Genomic DNA, 25,408 nt, shown 5'->3' with positions numbered 1-25,408 from the left:
CTGACAGCTGTGGGTACAGGTCTGTTCACCGAGCAGTACTGAGACTCTCTGATCTGACGGTTGTGGGTACAGGTCTGTTCACTGAGCAGTACCGAGACTCTCTGATCTGACGGCTGTGGGTACAGGTCTCTTCACCGAGCAGTACCGAGACTCTCTGATCTGACGGTTGTGGGTACAGGTCTCTTCACCAAGCAGTACCGAGACTCTCTGATCTCACGGTTGTGGGTACAGGTCTGTTCACTGAGCAGTACCGAGACTCTCTCATCAGACGGCTGTGGGTACAGGTCTCTTCACCGAGCAGTACCGAGACTCTCTGATCTGACGGTTGTGGATACAGGTCTGTTCACCGAACAGTACCAAGACTCTCTGATCTGACAGTTGTGGGTAGAGGTCTGTTCACCGAGCAGTAACGAGACTCTCTGATCTGACGTCGTGGGTACAGGTCTGTTCACTGAGCAGTACCGAGACGCTCTGACCAGTCGGCTGTAGGTACAGGTCTGTTCACCGAGCAGTACCAAGTATCTCTGATCTGACGGCTGTGGGTACAGGTCTGTTCACTGAGCAGTACCGAGACGCTCTGTCCAGTCGGCTGTGGGTACAGGTCTGTTCACCGAGCAGTACCAAGTCTCTCTGATCTGACGGTTGTGGGTAGAGGTCAGTTCACCGAGCAGTACCGAGACGCTCTGATCTGACGGCTCTGGGTACAGGGCTATTCACCGAGCAGTACCGAGACTCTCTGATCTGACGGTTGTGGGTACAGGTCTCTTCACCGAGCAGTACCGAGACTCTCTGATCTGACGGTTGTGGGTACAGGTCTGTTTACCGAGAAGTGCCGAGACTCTCTGATCTGACGCCTGTGGGTACAGGTCTGTTCACCGAGCAGTACCGAGACGCTCTGATCTGATGGCTGTGGCTACAGGTCTGTTCACCGAGCAGTACCGAGACTCTTTGATCTGACGGCTGTGGGTACAGGTCTGTTCACTGAGCAGTACCGAGACTCTCTGATCTGACGGCTGTGGCTACAGGTCTGTTCACCGAGCAGTACCAAGTATCTCTGATCTGACGGCTGTGGGTACAGGTCTGTTCACTGAGCAGTACCGGGACGCTCTGTCCAGTCGGCTGTGGGTACAGGTCTGTTCACCGAGCAGTACCAAGTCTCTCTGATCTGACGGTTGTGGGTAGAGGTCAGTTCACCGAGCAGTACCGACACTCTCTGATCTGACGGTTGTGGGTACAGGTCTGTTCATCGAGCAGTACCGAGACGCTCTGATCTGACGGCTCTGGGTACAGGGCTATTCACCGAGCAGTACCGAGACTCTCTGATCTGACGGTTGTGGGTACAGGTCTGTTCACCGAGCAGTACCGAGACTCTCGATCTGACGGTTGTGGGTACAGGTCTGTTCACCGAGAAGTGCCGAGACTCTCTGATCTGACGCCTGTGGGTACAGGTCTGTTCACCGAGCAGTACCGAGACTCTTTGATCTGACGGCTGTGGGTACAGGTCTGTTCACCGAGCAGTACCGAGACTCTCTGATCTGACGGCTGTGGCTACAGGTCTGTTCACCGAGCAGTACCGAGACTCTCAGATCTGACGGTTGTGGGTACAGGTCTCTTCACCGAGCAGTACCGAGACTCTCTCATCTGACGGTTGTGGGTACAGGTCTGTTCACCGAGAAGTGCCGAGACTCTCTGATCTGACGCCTGTGGGTACAGGTCTGTTCACCGAGCAGTACCGAGACGCTCTGATCTGATGGCTGTGGCTACAGGTCTGTTCACTGAGCAGTACCGAGACTCTTTGATCTGACGGCTGTGGGTACAGGTCTGTTCACCGAGCAGTACCGAGACTCTCTGATCTGACGGCTGTGGCTACAGGTCTGTTCACCGAGCAGTACCGGGACTCTCTGATCTGACGGCTGTGGGTACAGGTCTGTTCACCGAGCAGTACCAAGTATCTCTGATCTGACGGCTGTGGGTACAGGTCTCTTCACCGAGCAGTACCGAGACTCTCTGATCTGACGGTTGTGGATACAGGTCTGTTCACCGAACAGTACCAAGTATCTCTGATCTGACGGCTGTGGGTACAGGTCTGTTCACTGAGCAGTACCGAGACGCTCTGTCCAGTCGGCTGTGGGTACAGGTCTGTTCACCGAGCAGTACCAAGTCTCTCTGATCTGACGGTTGTGGGTAGAGGTCAGTTCACCGAGCAGTACCGACACTCTCTGATCTGACGGTTGTGGGTACAGGTCTGTTCATCGAGCAGTACCGAGATGCTCTGATCTGACGGCTCTGGGTACAGGGCTATTCACCGAGCAGTACCGAGACTCTCTGATCTGACGGTTGTGGGTACAGGTCTGTTCGCCGAGCAGTACCGAGACTCTCGATCTGACGGTTGTGGGTACAGGTCTGTTCACCGAGAAGTGCCGAGACTCTCTGATCTGACGCCTGTGGGTACAGGTCTGTTCACCGAGCAGTACCGAGACTCTCAGATCTGACGGTTGTGGGTACAGGTCTCTTCACCGAGCAGTACCGAGACTCTCTCATCTGACGGTTGTGGGTACAGGTCTGTTCACCGAGAAGTGCCGAGACTCTCTGATCTGACGCCTGTGGGTACAGGTCTGTTCACCGAGCAGTACCGAGACGCACTGATCTGATGGCTGTGGCTACAGGTCTGTTAACCGAGCAGTACCGAGACTCTCTGATCTGACGGCTGTGGCTACAGGTCTGTTCACCGAGCAGTACCGGGACTCTCTGATCTGACGGCTGTGGGTACAGGTCTGTTCACCGAGCAGTACCAAGTATCTCTGATCTGACGGTTGTGGGTAGAGGTCAGTTCACTGAGCAGTACCGACACTCTCTGATCTTACGGTTGTGGGTACAGGTCTGTTCATCGAGCAGTACCGAGACGCTCTGATCTGACGGCTCTGGGTACAGGGCTATTCACCGAGCAGTACCGAGACTCTCTGATCTGACGGTTGTGGGTACAGGTCTATTCACCGAGCAGTACCGAGACTCTCGATCTGACGGTTGTGGGTACAGGTCTGTTCACCGAGAAGTGCCGAGACTCTCTGATCTGACGCCTGTGGGTACAGGTCTGTTCACCGAGCAGTACCGAGACGCTCTGATCTGATGGCTGTGGCTACAGGTCTGTTCACCGAGCAGTACCGAGACTCTTTGATCTGACGGCTGTGGGTACAGGTCTGTTCACCGAGCAGTACCGAGACTCTCTGATCTGACGGCTGTGGGGGTCTGTTCACCGAGCAGTACCGAGACTCTCAGATCTGACGGTTGTGGGTACAGGTCTCTTCACCGAGCAGTACCGAGACTCTCTCATCTGACGGTTGTGGGTACAGGTCTGTTCGCCGAGCAGTACCGAGACTCTCTGATCTGACGGCTGTGGGTACAGGTCTGTTCGCCGAGCAGTACCGAGACTCTCTGATCTGACGGCTGTGGGTACAGGTCTGTTCACCAAGCAGTACCGAGACTCTCTGATCTGTCGGCTGTGGGTACAGGTCTGTTCACCGAGCAGTACCGAGACTCTCTGATCTGTCGGCTGTGGGTACAGGTCTGTTCACGGAGCAGTACTGAGACTCTCTGTTCTGGTAATACATGTTGTGGCCCATTCTACAGGGGCCTAGCTGCTAGTGGAGTGGTGGTGGTGGGGGTGCAGAGTTCAGATCCAACACCTCATTTAATTCAGTGAGCTGTCTCCTCCCACTCTCCCGCCACCAACCACCAGCAGCTGCGGGGGAGTAGATGGGACGGGTTGGGGCATCGCTCAAATCCCCAGAGAAAGCAGTCTGGTCCACGGCAAGGTGTCTGACCCCATCCAGGGGCAATGATGCCTGAGGAATAAACAATGTAGAGCTGTCAGTCGAGGTGAAAGAAAACCAGAAAGTGCTGGAAATACTTAGCAGGCCAGAAGAAGGAAACAGTTCATGTCTCACATTGTGAACCTCCCATCAGAACTGGAAATTAAGTGAACAGCAGGTTTTCAGTTGCAGAGAAGGGAGGGGTGGGACAAGAGAACAAGAGGAATATCTCTGATAGGGCAAAGAGCAAGGTTGTCCAAGTAACACAGTCTGTCAAAGGGGGATAAATTCCAGTTAATGACAGTCAGTCTGTCCGGGGAGCGTGAATAGAGGACGGTGGAGAAGGGCAGTTAAAGAGAAGACCAAACAGCATGTGGGAACTGTGAGACGTGGAAGTGGAGCATGGATCGGCATCAGAGAGAGTGCTGTCATACTTAGCATCCATGGAGAGAGAAAAGCTGTTATCGGAGGATGACGTTACATCAGAAAAGGGCCAGTTCTCACACACACAGGCTTCGGTATTCAGCCCAGAGCGTTCTGGCAGTATATGAGGTACAGTCCCTCTGACCTTCCGTAAGAGATAAATAACTTGATTTGAATGATATGAATTTGAATGATATGAATTTATCTTCCAAAACATTAAAGAAATATTCAAAGATCTTTCTTTACATTTTTGCTTAAAGATGAGCTTGTTTGTCACATGTGTCCTTTGTGTCAAATCAAATCAGCGGGGATGTGCTGGGGTTAGAAGTTTCAGTAAATAAAAAAAAAACACAGCATTTGTGGTCTGGTTACACCACAATTCTTCATCACCTAGTGGATAGAATCAGCTTTCAACACCCCTCCATTCCACACCTGCTGGAAATTGAGTGAAAATTTCCTATTGGCTCCCCTTTCAATGTCTTGTGACAATTCTACAGAATGGCCAGCGGCACCAATTGACTCCATTAAGCCTGGTTAAACCTGTTTTCAGTAGGAATTAATTTATTTTTAGTAGCTGGTGTCACCCGGAAGATATTTCCGCATTGTTGCACAGACTGGAAAGGGTTAAACTGGATAAGCGATACCCTTGAAGCACAAGGAAGGGCAGTGAAATTGCTAATTCCTGAATTCCTAAATTCCTCAGCATTGGATCACTGGGCAACAAATGCAAATAAAAACTGGGAAATGAGGACATTAGGCAAGTCTCTGAGGACGTCGATGAATCCTCTGAGCAGCAAGGAGCAAATTAAACAACGGGACAACTGTAATTGTGACTGTGAAGCACTCCACCGTCTAATCATGGCAACCTCTCAGCCCTGACCAGCTGCCCACCTGGGAAGAGCGATTAGATGTATTGAGGCTCTAGGGGCTGAGCAGCTCCTCTGAGACCTGTGGAGGGCAAATTCCAAACAGGCAAACACGCTGAATGTTTGACAGAGGCTGTGCTGTTAGGGAGGTCACATCCACACTGCATTCTCTGAAGCAGGCTCATACTAAACACAGCCTCCACCAATCAGTAAACTTGTTTACACAATGGATTTTAACATCTGAGATTCAACCAACAGGCTCAGATCAGGATGAAATATAAAACGAAATTTCTTCAAAGAAGCAGCAGACAATGGCTAACTCCTTCATGTGAATGTTCAGCTGTGTTCACCTGCTGGACTGGGTAACAGCTTCCTTTCCCAGGCCGAGAGTCTAACGAATACCCTGCCCCACCGAGGTCTCGCCACAAGGACAGCAAGCTGTTTACTGTTTGCGCAGTATATGCATTTCGAATATATCTTATTAACTTATTTGTAGTAATATCTTATTGTATGTACAGTGTGTGATATACGTATTGTGAGTGCGCTGTGGTCTGGAGGAATATTGTTTTGTTTGATTGTTGTTAAGACCATAGTGCATGGGCATGATTGTGTGTGTGTGTGTGCGTGTTAGTGTATGTGTGTGTGTCTATGTAAGTGTGTATGTTTGAGTGTGTGAGTGTGTGTTTGTGTGTCTATGTGTGTATGAGTGTGTCAATGTGTATGTGTGTGAGTGTGTGACTGTGCGTGCACTTCTCTGTGTGTAAGTGTGTGAGAGTGTGTGTGGGTGTATGAGTGTGTGAATGTGTATGTGAGTATGTGAGTGTGTGTCGGTGTATGTGCATGAGTATGTGTGTGTGTGAGTGAGTGTGAGTGGGTGTATGTGTGTGAGAGTGTGTGAGTGTGTGTGGGTGTGTGAGTGTGTGAGTACATGAGTGTGAGTGTGTGTGGGTGTATGAGTGTGTGTGAGTGTGTGAGCGCGTGAGTGTGTGTATGAGAGTACATGAGTGTGAGTATGTGAGTGTGTGTATGTGGAATCCTGGCAGCTGACACAAGGAAGGAAGCCCTGTTTGCCTCCTACCTGCTTCTGCTCTTCCCCGAGCCCGTCCCACATTGAAGCCACGATCTTGGAGACATCACCGAAGGTGGCGCTGGGGTTCTGTCCTTTGATGGCAGCTTGTGTGTCTCGGAAGAATAGGGCATAGGCAGAGACTGGCTTTTGGGGCTCGTTCGGATCCTTCTTCTTTTTCTTCTTCTGCGCCTTGATCTTCTTGCCATTATCCGCTGATGGCCGCTTCTCTCCGCTGAACTGTAAGGTAAGGCGGTAATAACTTGCTCTGCCTGTGATGCTGGTGAGATTCCTGCAGTGTACCACCCTCTTGTGTACCCAGTCCTCTGAGCTCTCCTGCTGATATGGGAGGCAACTGTGTCCCACCTTACTGTTCCAAGTGTCCTACAGCCACAGCTAGCTGTGACAATATTCCCTCCCACTTTCACCTACATCTTCCAGCACTGGACTTCCTAATTTCCCTCCACTGATCACGCTTAAGACCACTTTTATCTAAGGAAAGATAAGCTGGCATTGGAGGCGCTCCAGAGGAGGGTCACTAAATGATTCTGGGAATGAAAGGGTTAATGGGCAAAGAGTGTTTGATGACTTTGGGCCTTTACTTGCTGGAGTTTAGAAGAATGTGGGAGGATCTCCTTGAAATCTATTGAATATTGAAAGATATAGACAGTGGATATGGATAGGATGTTTCCTACAGTGGGGGAGTCTAGGACTAGAGGGCACAGCCTCAGAATAGAGGGATGTCCATTTAGACAGAGACGAGGAAGAATTTCTTTACCCAGTGAGTGGTGGTTCTGTGGAATTCATTGCCACAGACAACTGTGGAGGCAAAGTCATTGGGTATATTTGAAGTGAGGGCTACTAGGTTATGGGAGAATGGGGTTGAGAGGGATAATAAATCAGCCATGATGAAATGGTAGAAGTAGACTCAGTGTGTTGAAATAAGAGCAGAATTAGGTCATTTGCCCATGAAGTCTGCTTTGTCATTCCATCATGGAACCTATCAACTTCCACTTTAAAAATACCCTATCATTTGGCCCGCACAGTCACCTGTGGCAATGAATTCCACAGACCCACCACCCTCTCTGTACTTCAGACCAAATACAGAACATGTTCTGCAAACACAGGGAACTCAGACTGAGCCTGTCTTTTGGGAATGGATAATTCTTATCCCCATAACTTTCAGGCCCATCCCTTTGGCTGGTGATGACGGGTGTGGAACGGGCTGTGCCAGCAAGTTGCCCTTGGGCATGCTGCTGCTCCTAACCCAGACGACTGCTGAGGCCTCTCTTCCACCCACTAGAGATATTTATCAGGAGCACTGCATACACAGGCCCTTAGCATTGTCAATGATACACCCATCTATCCAGCAATCTCACTGACCCTCTACCATCAGCAGGAGGTACCTCAGCATAAGGACAAGGACTGTTAGGATGGGAAACAGCTTCTTCCCCTAGGCCATATAACTATGAACCACAATGCCACTACCCAGGTCTCAACATGCAAACATGCATGAACATGCATTAATTTCAAAGTAAATATGCAAAAAGATAGGTCTGGTCTGCGGGTTGAGATTCCAAGCAATTTTGATGGTATCAGAAATGATCTGGCAAGTTTGGATTGGGACGGACTGTTTTCTGGCCGAGGTGTATTTGGAAAGTGGGAGGCCTTCTAAAATGAAATGTTGAGAATACAAAGCCTGTAAGAATAAAAGGTAAAGATAACAAGTGTAGGGAACCTTGGTTTTCAAGAGATATTGAGGCCCCGGTTAAGAGAAAAAAGGAGGTTCATAGCAGGTACAAATGAGGTGCTTATGGAGTATAAGAAATGCACAACAACACTTAGAAAGAAATCAGGAGGGTTAAAAGAAGGCATAAAGTTGCTCTAGCAGACAAGGTGAAGGAGAATCCTAAAGGATTCTACAGGTATGTTAAGAGCAAAAGGATTGCAAGGGTCAAAATTGGTCCTCTGGAAGACAAGAATCATAATCCAGGTGTGGACCCAAAAGAGATGGGGAGATTTTAAATGCATTTTTTGCGTTAGGAGACAGAATCTATAAAAGTGAGGCAAAGTGGCATCAACTTCATGGACCCCGCACAGATTACAGAGGAGGAGGTGTTTGCTACCCTGGGCAAATCAGGGTGGATAAATCCCCAGGGTCTGACGAGGTGTTCCCTCGGACCATATGAGAGGCATGCAGAAATTGCCAGGGTCTGAGTAGAGATATTTAAAACATCCTTAGTGACTGGACAGGTAGAAGAGGATTGGAAGATAGTCAATGTAGTTCCACTGTTTCTCTCAACAGAAACCAGGAAACAAGTCTGACATCGGTTGTGGGAAAGTCAGTGGAAGGTTCAAATGCTCAGCATTCACGATAAGGTAGTAAATTAGATTAGACATTGGCTTTGTGGAAGAAGTCAGAGATGGTTTCCTCTCTGACTGGAGGCCTGTGACTACTGGTGTGCCGTAGGGATTGGTGCTGGGTCCTTTGTTATTTGTCATCTATATCAATGATCTGGATGATAACGTGGTTAACTGGATCAGCAAGTTTGCAGATGACAGCAAGATTGGGGCTGAAGTGGACAGTGAGGAAGGCTACCATGGCTTGCAGAGGGATCTGCATCAGCTGGGAAAATGGGCTGAAAAATGGCAGATGAAATTTAAAGTAGACAAGTGCAAGGTCACTTTGGTAGGACCACCCAGGGTAGATCTTACACAGTGAATGGTAGGGCACTGAGGAGTGTGGTAGAACAAAGGGATCTAGGAATACAGGTCCATAATTCATTGAAAGTGACGTCATAGGTAGATAGGGTCATAAAGATAGCTTTTGGCAATTTGGCCTTCATAAATCAATGTACTGAGTACAGGAGATGGGATGTTATGTTGAAGTTGTAGAAGATGTTGGTGGGGCCTAATATGGAGTATTGTGTGTAGTTTTGGTCACCTACCTACAGGGAAGATACAAACAAGGTTGAAAGAATACAGATAAAATTTACCAGGATGTTGCCAGTTCTGGAGGAATAAGGAAAGGTTGAATTAGTTAGGATTGTATTCTTTAGAACACAGAAGATTGAGAGGAGATTTGATAGAGAAATATAAAATTATAAGGGGTATAGATAGGGTAAATGCAAGCAGGCTTTTTCCACCAAGGTTGGGTGGGACTAGAACCAGAGGTCATGGGTTAAGGGTGAAAGGTGAGAAGTTTAAGGGGAACATGAGGGAAAACTTCTTCACTCAGAGGGTCGTGAGAGTGTGGAATGAGCTGCCAGCATGTGGTGCATGCGAGCTCGGTTTCAACGTTTAAGAGAAGTTTGGATAGGTACATGGACTGTAGGGGTACAAAGGGTTATGGTCCCGGTGGAGGTCAATGGGATAAGGCAGTTTAAATGTTTCAGCATGGACTATAGAGGCCAAAGGTCCTGTTTCTGTGCCATGCTTCTTTATGACTCTATGACTCTAAGTGTCAGAACTGTTATACTGTTTACTTTTCAAGTGGTATCATAAATGCACCTTATAATTTTTTAAATCATTTATGGTAGTATTACCTTATATTTTGTGTGTGTTTTATATGCACTTTGGCCAGAGGAACATTGTTTCATTTGGCGATATACATGTGTATGGTTGAATGACAATAAGCTCAACTTGAAGTTGTAGAGGAGGCTGTCTGACTCCTGGGCAGGTGGCTCCACCTCACTGCTCCAGTGAAACACCCGTGAAGGAACAGGGAGAACTATGACCATACCCAGAATAAATGAATAACATACCAAGGTCCCCCAGTAAGTGCCAGAGCAAGAGTTGGGCCTATCCAGGGAGCCAGACAGCTGCTGACTTCTTTCTAAAGACCCAGCAAGGAACTCTGTAAGGGTTTACTCAGTTAGTCAAACAAGAGGGGTGTAACTTCAGGTGGCGAGACCAGGACTGAGCACAAATTGGAGATGGTTAAGGATATAATCGGGAATTATTTAAAAGGTTTTTATTTGATATGTGCCTGTCAGGACCAGGATTGCTGTGCCTGTTTACCATTGATAGGACATGGGAGTGAGACACTATGTGCTGCACAGTTATCAACAACAACGGAAGGCAGGAGTTAGTTGTACCTTGGCGAGGACTTCAGCTTCCTCTTCATGCGCTGAGCTGGAGGGCGAGGGAGTGGCTGACTTACTTCCGGGGGGTGAGGGCGAGCCATGTGTGTGGACGCTGCGACCCATGTTCAGGCCGACGTGAACACTGAATTGTGAATGGCTGATGGCAGGCATGTGACTGGGCGGCAGAATTCCTGACCGACTGACCATGGGGTGTTGGGCTTCAGAATCGTACGGAGGGCCTTCGGGGTGACCCACTCCATGCATCTGCTGAAGAAAGATGGGGTTTAAACACCTCATTAGTTGTAGGAGCCAGGACCTCTGTAACAAGCTTCAGGTGTGCAGTGGTGGGTGTCGCAGTGTTGGATGAGGATGTACAATGATTATGCTTCTAGTAGTTTAGCTTTCCTATGCTTGCCTATAATCTTTATAAACCTATATATCGCCCATATATGTTCAGTGAATTTTCTAGAAATTATAGAATAGCTGATTCTCGAAGCTTCTCCGTTTTCTGCCACAAGTGTCCCTCCACTAGAATCTGTCTATTCCATAGATCAATCATTATCACTGGGATATTGATATCTCTATGAGACGACCACAACTTCTGCTTTGTTTGTTCTTTGTTAACACTTTATAAAATGGGTGCAACCACCAAGTTTTCTGCCTGCCCCGTTCTTGACTTCCAAAGAACTTCAGCATAATTATGAGGCTGAGTAATAAACCGAAGTCAGCATTGTTTCCTTAACGAGAAACATTGCCTGACAAATTGTTGGAATTCTTTGAGGACATACATGCAGGACATACAAAGGAGAGTCAGTGGATGCTGCTTATTTGGATTTTCAGAAAACCTTTGACAAGGTGCTGCACATGAGCTGCTTAACAAGAGCCCATGGGATCACAGGAAAGATACTAGCATGGATAGAAGATTGGCTGACTGGCAGGAGGCAAAGAGTGGGAATAAAGGGAACTTTTCTGGTTGGCCGCTGGTGGCTAGTGATGTTCTACAGGGGTTAGTGTTGGGACCACTGCTTTTCATGTTATACATTGATGATTTGGATGATGGTATTACTTTTGTGGCCAAGGCGTGTGATGTCGGGCAGTGAAGCGCGGAAGACTTAAAAGGTCAGAAATCCTGATTTGGGTTTAATTCAGAGAAGGAAGTCTGAGAATCGAGTGGGAGTGCGGCAGAAGCCATTTTGAATTTTTCATTTTTTCATCGGAGTTAAGAGAGGTGGGACTGCGCAGGCGTGTGACGTTGGGCAGGGAAGTGCGAAAGATTTAAAAGGAACACAGCCTTATACAGCGGGCAGCGTCGTTTTTCGGGCAGCAGAGTGAGCTGGGAGCAGAGTGAAGGCCTAAGGGCTTTGGCTCAATGGGCTTAGGTGGAAACGGGCTAGGCGAAGAAGGTTTGGTTTTCAATTTTTCCTGTTATTTGAGGAAAGGGGGGAAGTATGAGTGTGAGGGCAGCTTGTTGTTCTTGGTGTCAGATGTGGGAGGCCCCGGAGTCTCCCAGCCTCCCGGACGTCCACATCTGCATCAGGTGCGCCGAGCTGCTGCTCCTAAAGGACCATCTTAGGGAACTGGAGCTGCAGCTCGATGACCTTCATCTGGTCAGGGAGAGTGAGGAGTTGATAGAGAGGAGTTACAGGCAGATGGTCACACCGGGCCCTGGGAGGCAGACAATTGGGTCACGGTTAGGAAGGAGAAGGGGAAGAGTCAGGTACTAGAGAGCACCCCAGTGGCTGTGCCCCTTGACAATAAGTACTCCTGTTTGATTACTGTTGGGGGGGACAGCTCACCTGGGGGAAGCAACAGTGGCCGTGCCTCCGGCACAGAGTCCGGCCCTGTAGCTCAGAAGGGTAGGGAAAGGAAGAGGTGGGCAGTAGTAACAGGGGACTCGATAGTTAGGGGGTCAGATAGGCGATTCTGTGGACGCAGTCAGGAGACCCATATGGTAGTTTGCCTCCCTGGTGCCAGGGTCCGGGATGTTTTTGATCGCGTCCAAGATATCCTGAAGTGGGAGCGTGAGGAGCCAGAGGTTGTGGTACATATAGGTACCAATGACATAGGTAGGAAAAGGGAAGAGGTCCTGAAAGGAAAATATAGGGAGTTAGGAAGGGAGTTGAGAAGAAGGACCGCAAAGGTAGTAATCTTGGGATTACTGCCTGTGCCACGCGACAGTGAGTGTAGGAATGCAATGAGATGGAGGATAAATGCGTGGCTGAGGGATTGGAGCAGGGGGCAGGGATTCCAGTTTTTGAATCATTGGGACCTCTTCTGGCGCAGGTGTGACCTGTACAAAAAGGACGGGTCGCACTTGAATCCTAGGGGGACCAATATCCTGGCGGGGAGATTTGCGAAGGCTACTGAGGAGACTTTAAACCAGAATGGTTGGGGGTGGGAATCAGATTGACAAGACTAGGAGAGAGGAGGTTAGTTCACAAATAGAGAAAGCTAGTAGACAGTGTGTGAAGGAGGATAGGCAGGGGACAGAGAAAGGGAGCACTCAGACCGAAGATGTAGAGAAGGAAGAAAAAGATAACAAAGTTGTTTGCTCCATTCGGGATAAACAAAGAGTAAGAGGTGGAGAGTTTCTTAAATGCATCTATTTTAATGCTAGGAGCATTGTAAGAAAGGTGGATGAGTTTAGAGCTTGGATTGATACCTGGAAATATAACGTTGTAGCTATTAGTGAAACATGGTTGCAGGAGGGGTGTGATTGGCAACTAAATATTCCTGGATTTCGTTGCTTCAGGTGTGATAGAATCGGAGGGGCAAGAGGGAGAGGTGTTGCATTGCTTGTCAGAGAAAATATAACAGCAATGCTTTGGCAGGATAGATTAGAAGACTCGTCTAGTGAGGCTGTTTGGGTGGAATTGAGGAATGGGAAGGGTGAAGTGACGCTTATAGGGGTGTATTATAGACCACCTAATGGGGAGCGAGAATTGGAGGAGCAAATTGTGTAAGAAGATAGCAGATATTTGTAGTAAGCACAAGGTTGTGATTGTGGGTGATTTTAATTTTCCACACATTGACTGGGAAGCCCATTCTGTAAAAGGGCTGGATGGTTTGGAGTGTGTAAAATGTGTGCAGGATAGTTTTTTGCAGCAATACATAGAGGTACCAACTAGAGAAGGGGCAGTGTTGGATCTCCTGGTAGGGAATGAGATAGGGCAGGTGACGGAGGTATGTGTTGGGGAGCACTTCGGGTCCAGTGATCATAATACCATCGGTTTCAATATAATTATGGAGAAGGATAGGACTGGACCCAGGGTTGAGATTTTTGATTGGAGAAAGGCTAACTTTGAGGAGATGCAAAAGGGCTTAGAAGGAGTAGATTGGGACAATTCGTTTTATGGGAAGGGTGTAATAGAGAAATGGAGATCATTTAAAGGTGAAATTTTGAGGGTACAGGATCTTTATGTTCCTGTTAGGTTGAAAGGAAAGGTTAAAAGTTTGAGAGAGCCATGGTTTTCAAGGGATATTGGAAACTTGGTTCGGAAAAAGAGGGGGATCTATAATAAATATAGGCAGCTTGGAGTAAATGAGGTGCTCGAGGAATATAAAGAATGTAAGAAGAATCTTAAGAAAGAAATTAGAAAAGCTAAAAGAAGATATGAGGCTGCTTTGGCAAGTAAGGTGAAAATAAATCCAAAGGGTTTCTACAGTTATATTAATAGCAAAAGAATAGTGAAGGATAAAATTGGTCCCTTAGAGAAACAGAGTGGACGGCTATGTGCGGAGCCAAAAGGGGGAGATTTTGAACAATATCTTGTCTTCGGTATTCACTAAGGAGAAGGATATTGAATTAGGTAAGGTAAGGGAAACAAGAAGGGTAATTACGGAAAGTATGATGATTAAAGAAGAGGAAATACTGGCGCTATTAAGAAATATATAAGTGGATAAGTCTCCAGGTCCGGACAGGATATTCCCTAGGACCTTGAGGGAGGTTAGTGTGGAAGTAGCGGGGGCTCTGACAGAAATATTGCAAATGTCTTTAAAAACGGGGATGGTGCCAGAGAATTAGCGTATTGCTCATGTTGTTCTATTGTTTAAAAAGGGTTCTAAGAGTAAACCGAGCAATTATTGGCCTGTGAGTTTGATGTCAGTGGTGGGTAAATTGATGGAAAGTATTCTTAGAGATGGTATATATAATTATCTGGATAGACAGGGTCTGATTAGGAACAGTCAACATGGATTTGTGCGTGGAAGGTCATGTTTGACATATCTTATTGAATTTTTTGATGAGGTTACTAGGAAAGTTGATGAGGGTAAAGCGGTGGATGTTGTCTATACGGACTTCAGTAAGGCCTTTGATAAGGTTCCACATGGAAGGTTAGTTAGGAAGAATCAATCGTTAGGTATTAATATCGAAGTAGTAAAATGGATTCAGCAGTGGCTGGATGGGAGATGCCAGAGAGTAGTGGTGGATAACTGTGTGTCAGATTGGAGGACGGTGCCTAGTGTGTGCCTCAGGGATCTGTACTGGGTCCAATGTTGTTTGTCATATATATTAATGATCTGGATGATGGGGTGGTAAATTAGATTAGTCAGTAAGCAGATGATAGGAAGATAGGTGGAGTTGTGCATAATGAAGTAGGTTTTCAAAGCTTGCAGAGAGATTTAGACCACTTAGAAGAGTGGGCTGAAAGATGGCAGATGGAGTTGAATCCTGATAAATGTGAGGTGCTACATTTTGGTAGGACTAACCAAAATAGGACATACATGGTAAATGGTAGGGCATTGAAGAATGCAGTAGAACAGAGGGATCTAGGAATAATGGTGCATAGTTCCCTGAAGGTGGAATCTCATGTGGATAGGGTGGTGAGGAAAGCTTTTGGTATGCTGGCCTTTATAAATCACAACATTGAGTATAGGAGTTGGGATGTAATGTTGAAATTGTACAAGGCATTGGTAAGGCCAAATTTGGAGTATTGTGTACAGTTCTGGTCACCGAATTATAGGAAAGATGTCAATACAATTGAGAGAGTACAGGGGAAATTTACTAGAATGTTGCCTGGTTTTCACCTCCTAAGTTACAGAGAAAGGTTGAACAAGTTGGGTCTTTATTCTTTGGAGCGTAGAAGGTTGAGGGGGGACTTGATAGAGGTATTTAAAATTATGAGGGGGATAGATAGAGTTGACATGGATAGGCTTTTTCCATCGAGAGTGGGGGAGATTCAAACAAGAGGAATGAGTTGAGAGTTAAAGGGCAAAAGTTTAAGAGTAACATCAGGGGGGAACTTCTTTACTCAGAGAGTTGTAGCTGCGTGGAACGAGCTTCCAGCAGAAGTGGTTCAGGCAGGTTCGATGTTGTAACTTAAAGTTAAGTTGGATAGATATATGGACAGGAAAGGATTGGAGGGTTATGGGTTGAGTGCAGGTCAGTGGGACTAGGTGAGAGTAAGAGTTTGGCATGGACTAGAAGGGCCGAGATGGCCTGTTTCTGTGCTGTAATTGTTATATGGTTATAAGTCTGCAGATGATACAAATATAGGTAGAGGGGCAGGTGATGTTGAGGAGACAGGGAGTCTGTAGAATGACAGAGGGTGGGAGAATAGGCAAAGAAATAGCAGATGGAATATAGTGTAGGGAGGTGCATGGTCATGCAATTTGGTAGAAGGAATAAAGGTGTAGACTATTTTCTAAGTGGGGAGAAAATTCATAAATCAGAGCTGCAAAGTTCTGATTTGGGAGCCCTTGTGCAGCCTTAAAGGTTAACCAGCAGGTTGAGTCGGTGGTGAGGAAGGCAAATGCAATGTTAGCATTTATTTTGAGAGGACTAAAATATAAAAGCAAGGATGTAATGTTGAGGCTTTATAAGGCATTGGTCAGACTGCACTTGGAGTATTGTGAGCAGATTTGGGCTCCTTATTGAGAAAGACATGAGCTGGCACTGGAGAGAGTCCAGAGGAGGTTCAGGAAAATGATTCTGAGAATGAAATGGTTAATATATGAGGAGCATTTAATAGCTCTGGGCCTGTACTTGCTGGAGCTTAGAAGAATGGCGGGGGGGGGCGGGGGTGGAGAGGTGATCTCATTGAAACCTCGCGAACATGGAAAACACTAGATGGAGTGGGCATGGAGAGGATATTTCCCACAGTGGGGAAATCTAGGATCGGGGGCACAACCTTGGAATAGTGGGATGTTCATTTAGAACAGAGCTGAGAAGGAATTTCTTTTGCCAGAGAGGGTGAATCTGTGGAATTCATTGCCACAGGCAGCTTTGGAGGTTAAGTCATTGGGCATAGTTAAAGTAGAGACTGGTAGGTTCTTGATTAATAAAGGCAGCAAAGGTTACAGAGAAAAGCCAGAAGAATGATGGAATGGCAGAACAGACTTGATGGGCTGAATGGCCTAATTCTGCTCCTATTTCTTAAGGTCTTAATTCCATTCACCATTTTGGAAACGTTGTGACTGTAAATTGTGCCCTTTTACATTCTCCTTCAGCCTGGGCCCTAGATCCTCCTAAGGTGATCATAGCATCATGCAGGAATCCACAAGCTGTCTGATCAAAGTTTCAAACGATAAATATTAGTCCATATCGGTCACCAGTCTGATTAATGGGTCGCTCTGAATCCACTTTTGGAGCTTATGGGTCTGGTGGGAACGGAAACACGAGAGTCTGCAGATGCTAGAAATCCAGAGCAATACACACAAAAGGCTGCAGGAACTCTGCAGGTCAGGCAGCATCTATGGAGGGGAATAAATAGCTGACTCTTGGTCCAAAATGCCAGCGATATACACCCCTCCATAGATGCTGCCTGATTTGCTGAGCTCCCCCAGCGTTCTGCGCGTGGGACTAATGTGTCCTTGTTTGGGCAAGTGTGGCTACAGCTGACAGAATACCACTCAGAAGGGTTTTATGGGGATGGTGGCTTTGCAGATGAGCCTATCTCGAGCTCTCTGCAGCCGCACTGGCAGAACATCCTTCATCCATTCCTAACTCTGGGGAGTGAGTGGACTCTGGCGGACTGATGAGACCAGCTCAGAGTTGACTCTGCTGTGTGGGATCAGGCATGAAGTACCTCAGTAAATCAGTGGCCTTGGGGTCACTTTTACTGAAACATAGAGTTATAAGATTATGACAACAGATGCTGTTTCGCACTAATTCTCATTTGCTAGCCAGCTGCGTCATTGCCCTCTCCTGTACCATCCTCCTCTCCACCATTCCAGATTTTACAATTTGTCCACTGTTCGGGTAACTAACTCAATCCCACCTTACCCCTGCAGACACGAGGAATTCTGCAGATGCTGGAAATTCAAGCAACACACATCAAAATTGCTGGTGAACGCAGCAGGCCAGGCAGCATCTCTAGGAAGAGGTACAGTCGACGTTTCGGGCCAAGACCCTTCGCCAGGTCTTACCCCTGCAGACCCAGCCTGAGTGATAACTGACTTTCAGCACACACCACTATCCACTCCAGTGATGCTTCACATTCCAGTCTGCTGAAACATTCCTTTATTTGCTCTTCCATCGAGTAAGAAATAACTGTGTAATCATGGCAGGATTAGCGTTCACCCGCTGATGAGAAAGGTAGCCAGGCTGTGGGTGTTAGCTGGTGCACCATCTCCACACCTGGTTTTAGAACATTACAGTACAGCACAGGCCTTTTGGATCATGATGATGAGCCAACCTTTTGACCTACTCTCAGATCTATCTGACCCTACCTTCCTACATAGCCCTGCATTTTTCTATCATCTATCTAAAAGTCTTTTATATGCCCCTAATGTATCTACCTCTACCACTAGCCCTAACAGTGTGTACAAACACCCACTACTATCTGTGTAAAGAACATCCTCCCCACACTTTCCTCAATCATCTTAAAATTCTGCCCCTCTCACATCAGCCATTTCCAGTCTGGGAAAAGGTCTCTGACTGTCCTCTTGATCTATGCCTCTAATCATCTTGTACACCTCTATCAAGTCACCTCCTCCTCCTTCACTCCAAAGGGAAAAGTCCTAGCTTGCTCAAACTATCCTCATAAGACATGCTGTCTAACCAGGCACTATTCTGGTAACTCTCCTGGTGCACCTTCTGTAAAGCCTCCACATGCTTGGAACTGGGAGGGAGGGAGGGAGAGAGAGAGAGAGAGAGAGAAGGTGCTGGGTTCATCCCCAGAAAGGGCACTGCTCAAGTAAACGGGATACACTCTCTCCACCACCACCCCCGCCCCCCGATTCTACCTTACTGCCTGGCAGGGAGGCAGAGATCACTTAGCTGCTGCCTCTGGCTGTGTGCAGCAGAACAATGGGAATGGGGAGTGTGAGGACACACACAATGTCCTCCTTTCAAAACAGCCTGAGAAGATCCAGTCAGGCAGCAGTTCATCTTCCCTTTGGTCACATCAGCCTACATGCAGTACTGGCCAGCCACCATCAGATGGCAATGTTGGCACAGACTTGATCATCTCCCATCACCAAAGAGACAAGGGTTGGAATCGCATCATCTGGTCAATGTCAGTCTCAGGAGGTAACATCAAAGAGTTTTTCACAAATAGCAAGAGTTTCCATTTGATTTTTACCTTGTCAGTTATCACCAGGCACAGATCTGTAGACTGTGCGACACACATAAGGAATACAGCAGGTCAGGCTGCATCTACGGAAATGAATAAACAGTTGGCATTTTGGGCCGAGGCTCATCTTCAGGATCTGTAGCCTGTGTAATAAACAGGTACAGATGATTGGAGAACGTTTAGAAGGCTGAGAGGTTATAATCATGAAGGACAAAACTGGCTGGGTCACTTTCTCCACTGAAGGAAGGAATGATCTTTACAATTGAAGGGGTAAACGTAGGGAAGGTGATTCTACATTTGTGGAATCAGTTTTGGACATGTTTCACCCAGGGAGCCAAGGAAGGAAATATGTATCTACCGTTTGTGCACACTGGTCTAGAGTAATGTTGTTTCGTTTGGAGGCGTACATGTGCATGATTAAATGACAACAGACTTGAACTTGAGTTTCTTCTTACAGATAATGTTTTATAAATTTCTGCTGCCGATCCAGGGAGGGACCAGAACACACAGTGATCAACTTGCTGATGGGCTCCAATGATTGGATTTGCATCACACACTGAGGACAAATATATTACAAATAGTACTTGGGAGGCTGGCAGGTATCAGACCCAGGAGAGGTTTTACTGAATCTTCACTTTGCCTTCCTCCAAAGATGCTGGTTGGCTGAATGTTTCTGACTTTATTTCAGAATTCCAGCATCCAGAGTCCCGTATCCCTGGATTCTGAGTTCTCCGGGAAAGGCCGGGAGTTCAGGAGATGTGGGGTGCTGGAGACAGAGTTCTCCAACCTTTCACTTTGACACTGGTGGCTGAGCCTTCAGGACTGAGTCCTGGAACCTCTAGTCGAACACCTTCCCTTCTCTACTCTTCCACAGTGACCCCGACATACCTTTAGTTTTCTAACAGCATCTACATCATTAAAATTCCTCTAGTTAAAGATAAAAACCTTTAAGATAAGCTTTAAAGAAAGCACAGCAGGGCCTCTACTTCCTTAGAAGTTTGTGAAAATTCGGCAAGGCATCTAAAACTTTTGACAAACTTCTATGGATGTGTAGTGAAGGGTACATTGACTGGCCGCATCACAACCTGGTATGGTCCAATGCCCTTGCACAGAAAATTCGACTAAAAAGTAGTGTGTAGGGCCCAGTCCATCATAGGTAAAGCCCTCCCCACCTTTGAGCACATCTACATGGAGCGCTGTCGCAGAAAAGCAGTGATCACCACCATCAAGGCCATGCTCTCTTCTCACTGCTGCAATCAGGAAGAGGGTATAGGAGCCTCAGGACTCACACCACCAGGTTCAGGAATGGTTATTACCCCTCAACCATCAGACTCGTGAACCAAAGGGGATAACTTCACTCAACTTCATGCCCCATCATTGAACTGTTCCCAAGACCTATGGACTCATTTTTATGGACTCTTCACCTTATGTTCTCGATATATATTGTTTATTTGCTTATTCATTCATCCATTTATTTATTCATTTACTCATTATTCCTTTTTTCACTTTCTTTTGTATTTGCACAGTTTGTTGCCTTTTGAACACTGCCTGCCCACCCTGTTGGTGTGGTTTTTCATTGATTCTATTATGGTTATTAGATTTATTCTGCATGCCCATAAGAAACTGAATCACAGGGTTTTATATGATGACATATATGCAATTTGATAATAAATTTACTTTGAACTTTAATTGTCACCTGTACATCAAAACATACAGTGAAATACACTATTTGTATCATCGACCAATATAATCTGAGGTGCGCTGGGGGCAGCCTACAGGTGATTAGGGTTAGCATGTCCACAACTTACTAACCCTTACCCACACATCTCTGGAATGTGGGAGGATTTAGGAAAACCCCAAGGCATTCTACAAGTATGTGAAGAGCAAGAGGATAAGACCTGAGAGAATAGGACCAATCAAAGCTATTTACTACTCTCTGGCTAAAAAAAACCTTCCTACCTCTGTTCTAAAAGATCACCCCTCAATTTTGAGGCTGTGCCCTCTAGTTCTGGATACCCCCCTACCACAGGAAACATCCTCTCCATATCCACCCTATTTGGTCCTTTCAACATTCGGTAGGTTTCAATAAGATCCCCCCACATTCTTCTAAATTCCAGAGAGTACAGGCCCAAAGCTGCCAAATGCTTCTCATATGTTAACCCCCTTCATTCCCAAAATGATCCTCGTGAACCTCTTCTTGACTTTCTCCAATGACAACACACCTTTTCTGAGATATGGGGTGCAAAATTATTGACAATACTCCAAGTGTGGCCTGACTAGTGTCTTATAAAAGCTCAGTATTTTCCCCTTGCTTTCATATTCTATTCCCCTTGAAATAAATGCCAACATTGTATTTGCTTTCTTTACCACAGACTCAACTTGTAATTTAACCTTCTGAGAATCTTGCACAAGGACTCCTAAGTCTCTCTGCACCTCTGATGTTTGAACCTTCTCCCCAATTAGATAATAGTCCGCACTACTATTCATTATACAAAAATGCATTATCATACATTTCCCAATTCTAGTTCATCTGCCTACCCTTCCATCTATCTTCGTGTCGTCTGCAAAATTTGTCACAAAGCTATAAATTCCATTATCCAAATCATTGACAAACAATGTGAAAAGTAGCCAACCCAGTACTGACCCCTGAGGAACACCACTAGTCACTGGCATCCAGCCAGAAAAAGCCCCTTTTATTCCCACTTCTTTATCCATTCCAGTATCTTTCTTGTAATGCCAAAGGAATTTATCTTGTTTAGGAGCCTCATGTGTGGCACCTTATCAAACACCTTCTGAAAATCCAAGTAAATGACATCCACTGCCTCACCTTTGTCTAACCTGCTGGTTACTTCCTCAAAAAACTTCTGACAGGTTTGTCAGGCAAGATTTCCCTTTACAGAAACAACGCTGACTTTGACATAGTTTTCAGGTACCTCAAAACCTCATCCTTAATAATAGACTCCAATACTTTCCCAACCACTGAGGTTAGGCTAACTAACCTATAATTTCCTTTCTTTTGCCTTCCTCCCTTCTTAAAGTGTGGAGTGACACTTGCAATCATCCAGTGCTAACTACATCAATGTCTGAGAGAGACAGAATGCTTAAAGCCCCGCTCTCTCACCACCGGCAGAGGAGATACATATAGCGTGGAACGTTGCCGAGGATATTTAGTCCAGGACTAATTCCTTCCTCCCACAGACTGGGATTACCTGCTCCCTCACCACGTCTCACATGGTTATCTGAAGGAGGGTGGGGGACCAGATGAAATTTCCCTGCCACAAGAAGTCTTTTAATGAAGCTCCAAATGCCAACAGGATGAGGTCATTGACAACAGGGCACAGTGGAGACCAATAGGACAAGATCATTGACAACATGGTACTGTGGAGACCAATAGGACAAGATCATTGACAACATGGTACTGTGGACACAAATAGGACAAGATCATTGACAACAGGGCACAGTGGAGACCAATAGGACAAGATCATTGACAACATGGTACTGTGGACACCAATAGGACAAGATCATTGACAACATGGTACTGTGGACACCAATAGGACAAGATCATTGACAACGTGGTACTGTGGAGACCAATAGGACAAGATCATTGACAACGTGGTACTGTGGAGACCAATAGGACAAGATCATTGACAATGTGGTACTGTGGACACCAATAGGACAAGATCATTGACAATGTGGTACTGTGGACACCAATAGGACAAGATCATTGACAATGTGGTACTGTGGACACCAATAGGACAAGATCATTGACAACGTGGTACTGTGGAGACCAATAGGACAAGATCATTGACAATGTGGTACTGTGGACACCAATAGGACAAGATCATTGACAATGTGGTACTGTGGACACCAATAGGACAAGATCATTGACAACAGGGCACAGTGGAGACCAATAGGACAAGATCATTGACAATGTGGTACTGTGGAGACCAATAGGACAAGATAATTGACAATGTGGTACTGTGGAGACCAATAGGACAAGATCATTGACAACATGGTACTGTGGAGACCAATAGGACAAGATCATTGACAATGTGGTACTGTGGAGACCAATAGGACAAGATCATTGACAACATGGTACTGTGGACACCAATAGGACAAGATCATTGACAACATGGTACTGTGGAGACCAATAGGACAAGATCATTGACAATGTGGTACTGTGGAGACCAATAGGACAAGATAATTGACAATGTGGTACTGTGGACACCAATAGGACAAGATCATTGACAATGTGGTACTGTGGAGACCAATAGGACAAGATCATTGACAACATGGTACTGTGGAGACCAATAGTACAAGATCATTGACAATGTGGTCCTGTGGAGACCAATAGCACAAGGTTATTGATAACAGGACATTGTGGGAACGAATAGAAGGAGGTCATTGACAGCAGGGAATTGTGAGCACCAATAGGATAAGGGCATTGACAACAGGGCACTACGGGCACCAATAGAACGAATTCATTGACAACAGGGCACTAAGGGAACGAGGTCATTGTCAGCAGTGGAGACCAACAGGATAGGGTAATTGATAGCAGGGTAGTGTAAACTTTTTGCTTTGTTTCTTTTACCTCTGTGGTTGTTTAGTGAAACGGTTGAAGTTGTTTTGTCAAGTGTCAATTTTTGGGATGTATGGTTTATACATCTCTGGGGCTGTATCATCGTAACAAGTGAGACTGTACAACATTCTACTGCTCTACATTGACCTTTAACCTAGGACTACAGCACTTACTTAAAAGAGTTAAAGATAAAGATTATCTTAGTCTGCCATATGTAAATTGAAACACCAAAACAGACAATGAAATGCATCATTTGCATCAATTACCAACACAATCCCAGGATGTGCTAGGGATGTTGACACGCTCCTGGCGCCAATATAGTAAGCCCACACTCACAAACCTAACCCATACTGTAGGTTTTCAAAATGTGGGAGGAAACTGGAGCACCCAGAGGAAACCCATGTGGTGACGGGAAGAAAGTAAAAGCACCTTATAGTGGTGGCAGCTGAACCCCAATCATGTTCGTTTTTCCTGTAAAACGTTATGCTAACCACTAAGCCACTGTGCAACTCACGTCTATTTGATCTAGGATCCAAAGGTTTGAATAGAACTGTTCTGACCCTAATCTTTTATCCAAAATTAACAGTCCAACACAAAGACCTTCAAAGGGAAGGTTGACCTGTCAAAGGGTAAACACTGACCATTGGTAGCTGGTTTGAGAGCAGATGACCATCCTGGCTCAGCATGTTGGACACCATGATCGCAGGGAGGTCCATGCCTTGGTAGGGGTATTGAGGGAGGAGACCGTTGGCTGGAGCAGAATGGCACAGTGAGTGGTAGCCTCCATATGGATCCATCAGGTGAAGAAAGGAAGGGTCTCCTAGATTTGGAGGAGTAATTGGAGGAATCTCATAGTCTTCATCACCCAGACCCTGGCTGGAGAAGTTCTAAAAGGAAGAAGTGAAAAGAATATTTATCAAAACAAAGACACTAGGAATCATTTTGTGTGTTGCAATTCCCTCATGGTCTCAAAATTTCCATTTCAAAACTCCATCTTACCACCATTTTAAAGTTCAAGTTCAGTTTATTGTCATTCAGTCGAATACATGTGTACCTCCAAATGAAACGATGTTCCTCCACAGCAAGGTGCACAACACAGTACATATAACTCACACACAAAACACATAAAGTGAAATTATCACTAGGAAATTAACAACTAATAAGGTGCATTTTTGATACAAGGAGTAAACAGTTTAATGCTACTGGTGCTTCATGTGTGATGAGACCTGGGTGGTGGCAGTGAGTTCAGTATTCTTACGGACTTGGGGGGGTGGGATGAAGCTGTTTCCAATCCAAACAGTCCTTGTCCTAATGCCATGGTACTGCTGTAGGGGGTCAAAGGGAATGTTGAACAGATGGGTGGGATCATAGGCAAAGTTCTGGATAAATACCGTAGGTGGATGGAAGAAAGATCCCGATGCTCCTCTCAGAATACTTCACACACCTTTGTAGGGACTTGCAATCATTAAGGAAAACCATACAAAATGCTTCCTTGTGGGAAAGGAATGATTTCAGCCCAACTTCCCTGACCGCTGGGGATTGAGAAGTTTGTCAGCAACACAGTCATTGCACAGAGAAGGACTGCTCATCCTTTCTCCAGCATTCAACAGTCTGATTTGGTTATGAGAGATTTGGAGAGATACAGGCCCTTTGGCCCACTTACACCATGCTACCATCAAACACCCAATACACATCCTAGACTAAGCCCAATGTCTTTATTCTCCCCACTTTCTCATTATCTCCCTTCAGACTCTACCCCTCTCCTACGTCCCAGGGACAATTTACAGGCCAATGTGGGACATGGGAGGAAACCAGAGCAGCAGGGGAGTTCATCCAGGCACAGGGAGTGCAGCAAACATGAAAGGCAGCGCCAGAGGTCGGCACTGACCTGGGTCTCTGGCGCCATGAGGCAGTCACCTTGCTAAGCTGCCTCCCTGAGGATTTGACAAGTCCGAGTGTGCCGGGATCATTCCTGTGGTGGGGTTTTCCCGTCTGATATGGGTCACCAGTAATGTCAGGAAAGTGAAGATACATGGGACTGAGTGGTGAAGCTTAATTGCTGCTTTA

At 46.2% G+C, this 25,408-nt stretch overlaps 1 protein-coding gene across 5 annotated transcripts in view; it reads right to left on the bottom strand.

The window, feature by feature from the left end:
- tox2 (TOX high mobility group box family member 2) overlaps nucleotides 1–25,408 on the bottom strand; it is a 195,678-nt gene that overhangs the window by 14,099 nt on the left and 156,171 nt on the right. For 3 of the 5 annotated variants that reach the window (XM_063040980.1, XM_063040983.1, XM_063040982.1), the window contains exons 3-5: nucleotides 23,983–24,228; nucleotides 10,262–10,516; nucleotides 6,177–6,404 (exon numbers count right to left, since the gene is read on the bottom strand). In XM_063040980.1, the coding sequence (XP_062897050.1) occupies nucleotides 6,177–6,404; nucleotides 10,262–10,516; nucleotides 23,983–24,228 (729 nt within the window). The remainder of the gene's footprint in view (nucleotides 1–6,176; nucleotides 6,405–10,261; nucleotides 10,517–23,982; nucleotides 24,229–25,408) is intronic. The other 2 variants (XM_063040981.1, XM_063040984.1) reach the window with 2 other exon arrangements.

The sequence above is a fragment of the Mobula hypostoma genome, chromosome 2 (genome assembly GCF_963921235.1).
Source record: "Mobula hypostoma chromosome 2, sMobHyp1.1, whole genome shotgun sequence".
NCBI lineage: Eukaryota > Metazoa > Chordata > Chondrichthyes > Myliobatiformes > Myliobatidae > Mobula > Mobula hypostoma.
The sequence above is the reverse complement of the archived record's forward strand: the minus strand, read 5'-3'. Positions and strand labels throughout refer to the sequence as shown.